The sequence below is a fragment of the Sapajus apella genome, unplaced genomic scaffold (genome assembly GCF_009761245.1).
Source record: "Sapajus apella isolate SASKATOON/1434 unplaced genomic scaffold, GSC_monkey_1.0 scaffold42, whole genome shotgun sequence".
NCBI classification, from domain to species: Eukaryota; Metazoa; Chordata; class Mammalia; order Primates; family Cebidae; genus Sapajus; species Sapajus apella.
In genome coordinates, this window is record NW_022436982.1 from 20,762,286 (window position 1) to 20,775,409 (window position 13,124).

Consider the following 13,124-nt stretch of genomic DNA (forward strand, 5'->3'; position numbering starts at 1 on the left):
GTCATGGAGTGGACATATAGCAGGGCAAGTGGGTTGCACAAGGAGAGTGTAACAGAAATTTACCAGATTGTATTCATGATCTGAAACTGATCTGAGAACAGAAATAGCCTTTCATGTGCATGACTTGTTCAAGGCAAAGGATGAGTTTTTAAGAAGTTGGAATTTGCCCTTGATGCTTCATACTCTTGCTGCCTGCCACTTCTCTCTAGTTGAGGATATTCTGCTTGCAACGTTTATAGGCATATGGTTACATATTTCATTATCTTTTGTTTGAAATTAGTTGGTTACATTTTTAATTTTTGTTATGGACTTGCATGTGCTTTCTCATTCCCATTTTATTATTTAATATCAATTATTACCGAAGAGATTATTGAGTGTTGCTGTTAGGAGTAAGACAGATGCAAGTTTAAATCCTAGCTTTGACACTTACTGGGAGATGTGTCTCAGTGGCCTGCCTTCTGTGTGCCTCAATTTCCTCAAACATAAAACATAGGATGGTGACAATCCTCACATTATGAGATTGTTGTGATGAGAATTATATCAAGCTATTTATGTGAAAAGACTAGCATAAAATATAAGCCCTGATATATTTTAATTGGAAATTGAATAATATATGCCTTGGAAACAAACAATAAATTCAAGAAGTGTAATAAGTATATAATGACAAAGGAAATTTGGGTGAAACATTTTTTGGGTAAGGACATTTCTCAGTTGTAAGAAGGAAGACTTTTTGATTTGTATTATACAGTGTTTAGTCCAGAAACATTTACATTACAAAGAACAGCGTGAAATCTTAATTAGATTCCCTCACTAGGAGTTATCAAGGTGAAAGAAATGCAGAGGATTAATAACATTATATTAAAACTAAAAGTCCACTCTCTATGTGAGTTACAATATTCCATTTCAGAAACTAAGAGATCATTTATTTATTAGGATGAATAAATATCATATTGGACTTCGTTAATGAATAACAATTCTGCTTCCCTACTATAGGGATATTTATCTATCTTTCTATCCATCTGCTTGTATGCATCTAAGTAGCTATACATTCTATTAGAATTGCAAAATGCAAAAAAGTATTTACCAGCAAAATCTCAATATGCAATTAAATTTAGGACATTTTTGCCTTGAATGGCCTCCATACTTAATTATTCTTTGAAATTTGAGAGAGTAATACATATTATTACACAAATAAATAGATGATTTAAGCTAGAATCACTGATGACAAAATGTTAATCCAAAGTGCCAACACAAGGGTGAGTTGGCTGAACAGATTGTATATAGTTGGGGACTTTTGGATGACTGTCATGCAGGCAGATGTGACTAACAGCATTTATTATACACTAGAATGTTGTGGCCTAGAAATAATGCTTAATTTTTTTCCAAGCATTTTCTTTAACCTGATATGCCAACAGTGATATATCTCAGTATCTTCTGGAAGATGAAACCTTAAATCATTTAAGAACACAAGTGACAAAATTACTGTTAATCAGATTTTGGTTTATTGTAAAATTTAGCAAAGTTTTTCTTTTAGTCCCTGACCCATTGCTCTGAAAACTAAAGCAAAAACATAATTATTGCTTATTCTCTTCCCCCTACTTTGTTTGTGCCACTGTAAAAGAAGGGAGAAAATCATTGTAATAAATAAAAAATAGAGATGTAACAGAGAAAAATCAGTTCAGATGAGAGGTATTAGGAGCAACAGAAATACCATTAAGCAGTTTCAAAATCAGCTTGTTTTAAAAAGATCATCTTATTAAAATAAAAATCACACCAAAAATATAGCAGCAGAGAAGAAGGATAAATACAGGTTAATTGCACACCAGTCCCATGCAAAAAACTGTGTCACTAGCCAAAACAGTAGTATTCAGAATCCAATTTGTGACGCTTGTGTAGTGCCTGTGAGTCCTCTATTAGGGAGCTGTCACTGAATTGGTCCAAGTCTGAAGGAGTCTGGTGGCCTGGGACATCATCTGCCAATGTGTCCAGATAACTTCCCACGGAAATGCCATCCAGCCCATCACTGCCATCATGTAGGCTGTTGTAGCTACCATGTAAGGAGGTGCTCTGACTCTCCAACAAACTGCACAGGCTGCCACTGAGGCTGCTGCCTCTGCTGGTAATGGTGGCTTTCTCCTCGATCATCCACTTGATGGACTCGATGCTCTCATTGATTACGAGCAACTGGCGCATGAGCTTGACATCTGTGGCTCTGAGGTTAACCTATGGAGAAGGAGAAAATAAATACATTCCAATTATTTTATATTCTTGAAACACCTCAAATTCATTTGGGGACTGTATGCAGTTCAGAATTTTAAATTCACAGAATAAAATATAAGTGAACTGGATCTCAGGAACTTTTGAAAATTGCTGACTGATGGTAGGAGTTGTAATAAAAAAGCTTACTTCCTGCCAGATGCATCATGCTCCAAAAGGGACAATAAAACTCCCGCTGCATCCCTGACCCTAACCAGTGAACTGAACATGTAATGGATGGCAGGTTCGCTACTAGAAAATTTATTCTCTCTTTGGCCAGATCAAGTTTATTAATGTTTACACTGGAATATATATGTGAGTCCTGAGGCATGGGAAGAAAAGGAAGGTGAAGAAATTAAGGAGTCATCCTCAGCGTCATAGAAGCCTCTAAGAGCCTCTGGTTTTAGAGTGATAATGTGACAAGCATCCTCATTAAAGTTTAGCATTCATTAGCCAAATGTAATAACAGTGTACGACAGGTATTATTATTTTTGTCTTCATTTTACAGATGAAGAAAGATAAACCTATAGAAAAAAGTTAAGTGTACAAAAAAGGCCTGTATTCTTCATGACTATATCAACATAGACACTGCTGAAGAATGCTTTTGCTTTTATGAACCAAAGCTGATACACTAGCCTGATCCAATGTATGAGATGAAGTGTACAAATGTTTCTGTAGATCTGACTATTTGTTTCAGATATATCAGGGTCACCCCAATCAAAAGTGGGATACGAGACATTGGGAAGGTCTGAAAACTCCCCTATGTGCCTTCTAGGTGTGTGGTCCTTCTGATAGCACTAAGTTACTTCAGGGATGTGTCTCCACAGCCACAAAGCAGAGTCTCTTTGCAGGTCCCACACTAACATCAAGAGGCGATGTTTGGGGAGGTCCTGCTGTAAGAACTCCCATGATTGTTCTGTTGGAACAGAAGTGATAAGGCTCCTGAGTCCAGAGCTTGGCAGGGACATGTTTGGCCAGTAGAGGTCCTAGTCATATTCTTTCTCTCTCTCTCTCTCTCTCTCTTTCTCTCTCTCTCTCTCTCTCTCTCTCTCTCTCTCTCTCTCTCTCTCTCTCTCTCTTTTATTTATTTATTTTTTGAGGCAGAGTCTTGCTCTATCGCCCAGGCTGGAGTGCAGTGGTATGATTTTGGCTCACTGCAATCTCCACCTCCTGGGTTCAAGTGATTCTCCTGCCTCAGCCTCCAGAGTAGCTGGGATTACAGTTGTGCACCACCGTGCCCAGCTAATTTTTTGTATTTTCAGTAGAGATGGGGTTTCACCATACTGGCCAGGCTGGTCCCTAACTCCTGACCTCGTGATCCGCCCGCCTTGACCTCCCAAAGCACTGGAATTACAAGCATGAGCCACCGCACCTGGTCTTCTCTATGGTTTAAAAATGGATTTCTGTTCCTCCAGTTGGGTTATTAACCCTAAAGGCTGAGTCATGCTAATTCTTTCTTTATGATTCACAGCTAATTGAGATTTATGTCAGTTTCTGGAATTATCAAAGACATTCTTGGATAACTCCAACTGTAAGAAAGAAAAGAGCCAATTACCCTCAAAAGTATTCATTTGTATTGTAAAAATATTTCTGGGAGAGGAGTTAATCCATAAATGAAGAGGAACTTTGGATTGAGGGAATGTGATGAACAAACATTGGGAGAGATGGAATTTCCATTAATAACTCCAAGAGATGCAAGATTGTACAGGGTTTGAAAGAATAAAACTATATATATACATGCAAAAAGCATAAAGTACAATTTAAAATCTCTTTATTTTGCTGGAATATTGAAGTGACTTGACTGACTTCTTCATCTTCTCTGAACAAAGCACTAAAAGTAAATTGCACAGAGAGTAACAGAAAAAATGACTTTTCACTGAGATGTTCATGAACAGAAGGATGTGAACTTAAGATGCCCCTCTATTTGTTGGGGCATCTCGATAACCTTGCAATGACTTTATATTGAGGAAGGAAGCTTTCTGATGGTGTTTAAATTCATCTGCACCCACTATGAGCCAGGAAGACAATGGTCAAGTTACACGTAATACAACAAATATTTACAAATCACCAACAATTTTTCTGAGTCCACTGAGCAGCCCAGAAAATCAATATGAGTCAAACTTTTGCAAAATTATTCAGCAGGCATCTGTAGCTGATAAAACAGCTGGCCCCTTTTAAGGCATGGCGCAATATTAATCTAACCATTTCCCAACAGCTCCCCAAATGAACCACGACTGCATTTATTCACATCTCCACCCTCTCCTGTGAAAGTGTTCCAGCTCATGCCCAACTCTGGGTGTGTTCCTCTGTCATTCCCCATTTGAGAAACTTCATTCTCTTCCTCTCCAAATCCTCCCCATTCTTCAAGTCATATTTCTCTCATCAAGCACTACTTGAGGGCTCCAGCCTCCACTGCTGGCCCTCTTCACCACTGCAGTCCTGTTAGCTTATCTCCCAGTGTAGCTTAACTTTGTACTGTCATATACTGCCAATGATTGTCTTTCAGCATTTTCAACTAAGCTATGAGCTCCGTAAAGAAAGAAGCCATGTCTTACATTTCTTCCATATCTTAAGGTCTATCCTAAGCATTGGCTGATTTTTGGAAATAGTCATAATTGGTTGATTTTTGGAAATAGCCATAATTTTAGGAACTGTGAAAGTTTAGCTCTTAAGACAGTAATAATACACGTTCCTAACAACTCTACCACCAGGGGTTAAAACATACTTAGAATAGATTTTTTTTGGTCAGCATTTTTTGTCTGACTTACACAGTGGCTGCATCAAGTTTTTCAGTTTTATTAAGCAATAAAAAGAAAAGAGGAGTGGACTATGAAGTAACAAAAGCTTCCTTTGACCATGAAATGACTTATTGAAATAAGAAAATTTTTTCTTTTTTTTTCCCTGAAAGCAAAACATTCACAGGCCATTGAACTACTGTTGGGGAAGAAAAAAAAAAACGACGACAGCAAGTCGGTTAGAACGTGTTGATCTAGTTGATAATGATTATAGATTTAACTGTGTCTAACCCTGTGTCCTCCAGGGAGAGAGTAAACAGCTTCCCACCGTGGGAGCACTGGGCAAGCCGGTTCACACGTTGGCATGTTCATTACCAGGAACTCCAGGCACAGAGAGGCCTGGGCCAGCCCAGCTGCTACACTCTGCTTTCTCCAAGCACCAAGGTGTGGTTATACTACTGATGACCCTTGAAAGTATGAGCAATCCACCAAAGAACTAAATCACAATGACTCTTCTGTCTCTAGTAGCTGCCCCGCCTTTCCTCACTGTTATTCATTTCAGTCTTTATGAAGTGCAGCCATCAATTAAGAACAGAATAACTTTGCTCTGGCAGCATGAAACTGTGTGGTTCCTTCTGTTGGAGTCTTATAAGGTCCCGTAACTTGACTCTGAGTAATACTAAGAGTTGGGATACCCTAAGGGTCTGAATTAAAAGTCACCTCCTAGGAGAACCCGATTCCTGCCTGATCAATCATGATATGCAATACCCATACCTAGATTAATATTACATTTTCATGTCTGTTTCCTTCATAATATTTCTGACTAGTTGAAAGCATACTGTTTATCATGCATTTACTTATTATTTTCTGTTTCCCCTGTGAGCATGAAAGCACCACAGAGTGCTTGAGTCTTGATCTTTCCTGGTCACCACTCTATGCCAAGACCTAAAAGAGTATCTCACACAAAGTAGGTGCTAAATTAGTACCTGTCTGACACCTGTATAACCAACTTTGCTTCAGATTGGATTATCTGTCGGAATCTGGGTTTTGCTGTGGGTCAGTGATATGTGACTTGAAAGGAAAAAAAAAAAAGTAGCTTTAGGAAAGAACATTTCAGTAATGAAGCATTCCCAGCAGATAATCCCTTCTATTCCTTCTCCAAATTCAAACACTGATTAACTGGTGTGAGATTATTCCTAGCTTAAATTTACTGAGTATAAGATAGTATCTCTAAAAGGAAGTGGATTTCAAGGTGTGAGTCACACTCCAAACATTATTCTGTTTGTTGAGAGGTGATAACTGGTACTAGCACAACATGGATGTTCTGTAAACACTTGGCGAAATGAATTGAACAAAGGGAACAAACAAACAGGACAAGAACCAAAAAACAAACAAAAATATAAGGTTTGGACTGATTGGTCCAAAGGTCCAAAGAGATGTATTTCCTCTTCACTTCCCCACCTCCCCTCTGGTCCTTAACAGTTTATGTCACATGGTTCAGCTTCCTGCTTAGTCTCTCAGGCTTCAAGATTGTGATGTCGCAGGTCTCTGTATTTTAGGGAGAATACCGAGATTTCCTGTCATTTTTTTGACAGATGATGAACTGGGTCTATGGTAGAACTAGAAATGAGGGATCTTGAAGGCAAAAATATTCTTAAAAGTAAACTTTCCCAGATATCTTTTGTCTTCTAGACTGCAGTTTTAATGCTGAAAGGATACAAAGGTTATAAATTGGCGCAATGGAATCCAAGAAAGAATGCAGTTGGATTTTTGGTTGCTAATCAGGTTGACTTCTTTGTGGTGGTGTATGAGAAACATGGTACTGACTGTAACTTGTCACTTCCCCATCTTCCTATGTGACCTTCGGGTAAAGTGGCTTGTTTCCTTATACATGAAGAAAAATCAGGATATTTCATTCTGAGCTGCAGTGAACCATGGGACTCAGTGGAGGTGGTAAAGTAGTTCTGTGAACAAAAACTAATCTTATCCAATAAGAAGACTGAATTCAACTGAGGCATCCACCTAACGTATCTGCTTTTCATACTGATTTTCATTTCAGATATTTAATAACATAACATTTTAGGTGTTTAATGTTTAATTTAATAAGATTCTACAAATCAGACAGTCTCAAGATTTTCTTCCATTTTGACATATTCCCTGATACTTTCGTCATTCCTGTGGCCATTTTGTTACAAAATTGTTTCTGCTATGAAAAAATTATGCAGGCTGTAGAGGAGACAGAACAATCAATTCTGCTGCTCAGTAACTCCAGCAAAAGATGTAACTGGTAAAAACTCATGGCTAAGGTCATAAGTTTGGGCTTGATGTGAATTTTAGGTACTGTATCAGAAATTTTGTCACAATAATAATTTTTGCTCTCACCATTTGGGTTTGAATAAAAATCATTTTTATATTCCACTCCAAGACAAACATGCATATCATCTTTAATATGTTTATATATTAACTGCAATATGCACATGAGCTGCTGAAGGTACCTTCCAAATAGGGACATTTTTTGCTTTTCTCATCCTGGAGCCTTGGATAGCATCACAGACTCATATTTCTCATAAAGCCTTCCTCCATTATCGTTGCCCTTTAATTTATGAATATTAACTAAACAAATTAAAGCAGACCACCTCCTAATTATTTATTCCTATTGTAAAATCCACAGTATTCAAGATGTAAATCCCAAGCATCCTGCAAGCTGTAATATGAATTAGAAGGAAGAAAGACTTCTTTGCAAGTCCATAGTCACATACAATGAAGGAAGAAAGACTAGACTTGCTTTTTAATGTGATTCTCTAACCCTAGTTTCTCAAGAGGAGAAACTAATCAGCATTCTCTGATTTGTAGTTAGTGGAAGAGAGTTTAATTCTGTCAAGGCCTCTTTTCTACCCACATTTATTTTAGGATATATTTTTAAAAGTCTATATAAGCTGAAGAGCTGTTGTAAAGGCACTTGGAATAATGTTTTTCTAGCAATTTATTCCAGTTTGTTTGCTTGATCCTTTTGCATAACCTCCTTGTGTCCAAATTTGCTCTCTCTCCAAATTCAGCACATCCTCAATTTGATGATCACAGAAGATTTTCTGCCTACCCATCCTTAAAATTTCCAGAAGTTTTATTAATATCTATATTTATAAAGCACTCTTCTGTTTTCTCAGAAGATCCATAAGAATGATATCATCTTTCTGCAGTCTGAGAAGACACTGTACAGCATTTCCACTCACTGCTTTTAGTTTGGAATGCTTCAGGTGAAAAGCCTGCAGTTATGCAAAAGTCAGTGCTGTTCCTCTCGCCAAAGCTTTCCTTCACTTTCTCAGTCAGTCCAAAATTTACAACAAAATTTGTTTTTAATTGGGCAACAGAGGATTCCATTTTTATAACAGTCAGCTTTGTGTTTCTCCATTTGTGTTGTTTATATGTGGAACTGAACAGTACAGGACTAAAACAGCTCACTCTTTTCCCAGAACCTTGTAGAAGAGTAATTTCCCCAAGGACTCAATCGCATACATAAAAACACTGTCATCAGCACAGCGGACTGACTGATGTTGTTTTGATAAAGTAGAAAGCTGTATCTGGTGCATTTGAAAGGGGCACATGTGATTCCCCTGAATCATAAGCATAAATTCCTGCCGCCAGTCCTGCTCATGAGATCTGTACAGTTTCTGCTGGTGAGTCTTTTGATTGCCAAAGAAAGACATGCAGTTTGGTTTCAGTATGATTTCATCAGATTCTAGATCCAATTGATACATCGATGCCTGTGATGTCAATTCCTTTTCCATATTCTAATACAGCAAAAACTGTTTCCCTGAACATTTTCAACATGCATATGCAAAGTGTAGTTTTGGCTAATGCAGTAGACTATAAATCATCTGAGCCAAGATTCGTTTAGAATGATCTAATGAAAACACGGCTCCCCAAATTCATAGCAGAGAAGTTTATACACACTGAACATAAACCAGAGAAGCGTTTCCATCAATTTATAATAAGTATTCTGCGTATGTGTCTTTGAAATTTATAACTTAAAATCTTCTTTTCACATGGAAGACCAGGGCATGTTAATGTGCTCCTCTGTGATCTCCAGTGGCTATAATTACATTGTAAGGGAAGGACACAGGGTAGGGTGCCAGTAAATGTTTAACAAGCAGCTTCTTGAGAAAAATATATGTACACACATATGCATACATATATTCATACATAAATGTAATACAAAGTGTACTGATATGGAAGATGTATAACATACACTTTACAGATAATAAAATATAAAGCACTTTTTATTGTCATTTCCATATGACCAACTGATTTTCAGAGAATGCTTTCATTTATTCTTGCTGAACTCTTATATGTATAGGAAACTATGGATGCAGTTTAAACAAAATTTCACAAATACAGTGAATCTCATATGCTAATTCATTCCTCAATAATTATTATCATTACCTCTGATATGTGATTCACTCTTAAATTCTTTCTTACTTAGTGCAAAATATATTAACTAAACTGAAACCTATTTCAGCCTCAGCACTGGTTATGTTGGAACTTTACTTGTTCATCAATGATATGAGCAACTTCTTCACTGAATTGAATAGCAGTTTTCAAATACATGGAGAATATTTCCCTTTTTTGGCACTATTGGAAATTTAATAACCAGTGACATGCCACACTTTTCAAATTTAACCTGCAGTTTTAACATTTTTCTCTAACACTTTCTTAAGTCTAGACAATCAAGAAAATAAAAGCTGAGTTCTGCTTTATAGAGTTTTTAAATTTCTGTAGCATAAATACTCCTATATGGCCAATTTTAATCTATCAATGGGATGTCCTTAAACATAAACATGAGATTTATAAGAGATACTCAGTACTGCAGCATAGAGAGTATTTTCATCCTATGAATACAGTAGATGTTTTAAATGACCTCAAAAAAAAATTAAAGTAAAATGTAGTAACATAATTAGAATGTGATGAATTTTGAATATTTATTACCTTTAAGTTATAAGTTTATATAAATAGTTAACTTATAGGTTTATATAAATACTTTAAATTTTAATAATGTCTTATTAAAATATAAAATTTTAATAATAATGTGATTGACAATTAGTTCACAAAACTACTGAAAATTTAACAAATAGCTCACACGTCTCAGTGGTATTGGCTTCAGTATACCATTGAGAAGGTACAGAATGAAGGCTTTACTTAACTGATTGCGTTTTATGCTAAGCAGATTAGAGACTTTCATTTTACCCCTTGGGGGTTTTATTTTTGTAGACATAATTAAAACCTGAATGTAATTTAATTTTATCTTGAATAAAATTTGAGATAGTTGCAAAATATACCAAAGTTTTTAGTGCCTTTTATGGAATGATTTCGAATGCTAAATATAAATGACTCAGCATTATTGAGACATTAAATATACTGAAAAAGGGAATAATCTAGGTACCTAAACTCAGTTGAACATTTATATTTTTGTATTATAATACTTTCTGATGGCTATATTTCTAAAATAAGAGGCTACTATTGTAAATAGTAGGCTTTATAATGGAGAGTTGGTCAGCAATGCATTTAAAGATTGTTGAGGAGGTAGGACTGTAATCTCTATTTTTACATGATTCCTGACATCTTTTCTACCCAAATGCTTAATCTTTTCTTTTAGTAATTTCTTGATGCTTTAATTAAATTTGTTTGTCATGGATCTTATGCCCCATATTTCTTCTTCATTCTCCCAATTCTATTTTCTGCTGTTTTGTGCAGCCCAGTAGTGCTTTAGTAAACTTACTTTGTAAAATTTATTGTAGGGGAAAATTGAGTTACAAAAAAAAGTGATCTCTTTACTTCTTAAAAAAACAACATCAGAGAGTGAGTAAAATTAAGCAAGGAAGGAATCTCTGCAACAGAATAAAGTGGATGGGCCCTGCTCCTAGAGCAGAAATCTTCAACCTTGAATGTACCTGTGGATCACCTAGATTGTGGCTTCTGCCTTTGGCACACTCTCTCAATTGTTGTAATTGGTGAATTGCTGGAAGGTTAGTGTGGACTAGCTTGTGAGTTAAAAAATCCAAGGGGGCTCAGTCTCAGGCACCTCACACTTTCATGAGTTTTACCTCTAGGAACCCTACCAGGTTCTTAATATCCCCTGTGCTTCTGGCAGGAGGGGGAAAGCTCTGAAATATACCCAGACACATCTCTGTTCTCCATAACAAAGCCTGTCCCTAAGGGAACCTATTTTACCATAACTTAACAGACTGGAATTTTACCAAAACCTAATCAACAAAATATCCAACTCAGGCTTGATAAAAGACTGAGACCTGATTATGGAGAGTAGAAGACTTCTTCCACAGCTTGCCACCACATCAATAAGGCTACTGTATAATAACCGGGGACTACAGCAAAAAGAACTGCAGGCCTCTGACCCTATTTAAAGAATGTTGAAGGAAATCCAAAGACAATAGAATAGACAAAAGCAAGAGTGCTAGAGGAAATTTTAGTCTCTGACACTATAGCTACAGCAAACAGTAAACAGAATCTGACTCCTAGTCACATAAACATAAACCTTGCACTAAAGGCCGATCTATCACAGTTCCTTTCATATCATATTCAGCCTTCAACAAAGAATTACAAGCCACTCTAACAGGTAAAAACAAAGTCTGAAGACACAAAGCAAGCATCAGAACCAGGCTCAGGTGTGAAACTATCAGATTTAAATATAAACAATTATGTTTAATATGCTAATGGTTCTAATAGAAAAAGTGGACACATGCAAGAACAAATGAGTAATAAAAGCAGAGAGGTGAAAGTGCAAAGAAATAAACAAAATGTAACAAATAAAAAACACTAACATAAACGATGCCTTCGATGGGCTCATAAGTAGATTGAACATCAGAGCTAAGGAAGGAATTAGTGAGCTTGAAGATGTGTCCATAGAAACTACCCAAAGTGAAAATCAAAAAGAAAAAAGAAATCAAAACACAAAACAGAATATCTAAAAATTACAGGCTATTAGAAAAGGTATTGATACAGTTTAGATGTTCTGCCCCCTACAAATTTCATGTTAAAGTGTGATGCCCAATGCTGGAGGTGGGCCTGGTGGGAGGTGTTTGAGTCATGGGTGCAGATCCATTAGGAATGGTGTATTGCTCCCCTCACGGTAATGAATGAGTTTTCATTTTAAGTTCATGTGAGATCTGGTTGTTTAAAAGAATGTGGCATCTCCTCACTTTCCCTGTCTTGGTCTGTGACAGCACAAGCTGCCCCTTCTTTCTGCCATGATTGTAACTTTCCTGAGGCCTTAACCAGAAGCAGATGGTGGCAGCACACTTCCTGTACAGTCTGCAGAATATGGGCAGAACCTGTTTTCTTTATAAATTAACCAGTCTTGGGTAACCCTTTATAGGAAGGCAAATGAACTGACACAGAATAACACATGTGTAATGGGAATACCATAAGGAGGAGAGAAAAAGTAGCAGAAGCAACATTTAAAGCAACAATGACTGAGAATGTCCCAAAATGAATGGCAGACACAAAACCCACAGATTTGCAAAACTCAGAGAACATTTAGCAGGATAAATACCAATAACATATATCTAGGCATATTATATTCAAATTATAGAAAATGAAAGATAAATAGAAAAATTTTTTAAAGCTAGAGGAAAAAGAACACCTTACCTACAGTTGCACAAGCATAAGATTTACAACAAACGTTTATTCATAAACCATATGGGCAAGAAGAGTGTAGAGTAAAATATCGAAAGTCTTCAAAGAAGAAGGCTACTACCCTAAAATTCTGTATCCAACATAATTATACTTCCAAAATGAAGGAGAAGTTTGGGAAAATAAAACAGTTCTGGAGATGGATGGTGGTGATAGTTGTACAACAATGTGAATATACTTAATGGCACTGAGCTATACACTTAAAAGTGGTTAAAATAGCATATTTTATGTTATATATATATTTTTTGCCACAACTTTTTAAAGTGAAGTAGTAAATACCAAGGACTTTCTGAGACCAACAAAAATGGAGGAAACTTGTTACCAGTAGACTTGCCTTGCAACAAATGTTTTAAAAATTTATTTAGAGAGAAGGAAAAAATATAGGCAGAAACTCAGATCTATGTTAAAAAATAGAAGAGCATTAGGAAA

At 36.4% G+C, this 13,124-nt stretch overlaps 1 protein-coding gene across 1 annotated transcript in view; it reads right to left on the bottom strand.

Moving 5' to 3' along the window:
* Positions 1-575: 575 nt before the first annotated feature.
* LURAP1L (leucine rich adaptor protein 1 like) overlaps positions 576-13,124 on the bottom strand; it is a 37,188-nt gene continuing 24,639 nt past the window's right edge. Inside the window, exon 2 of the mRNA XM_032300223.1 lies at positions 576-2,223. Within this exon, the coding sequence (XP_032156114.1) occupies positions 1,849-2,223 (375 nt within the window). The 3' untranslated portion in view covers positions 576-1,848. The remainder of the gene's footprint in view (positions 2,224-13,124) is intronic.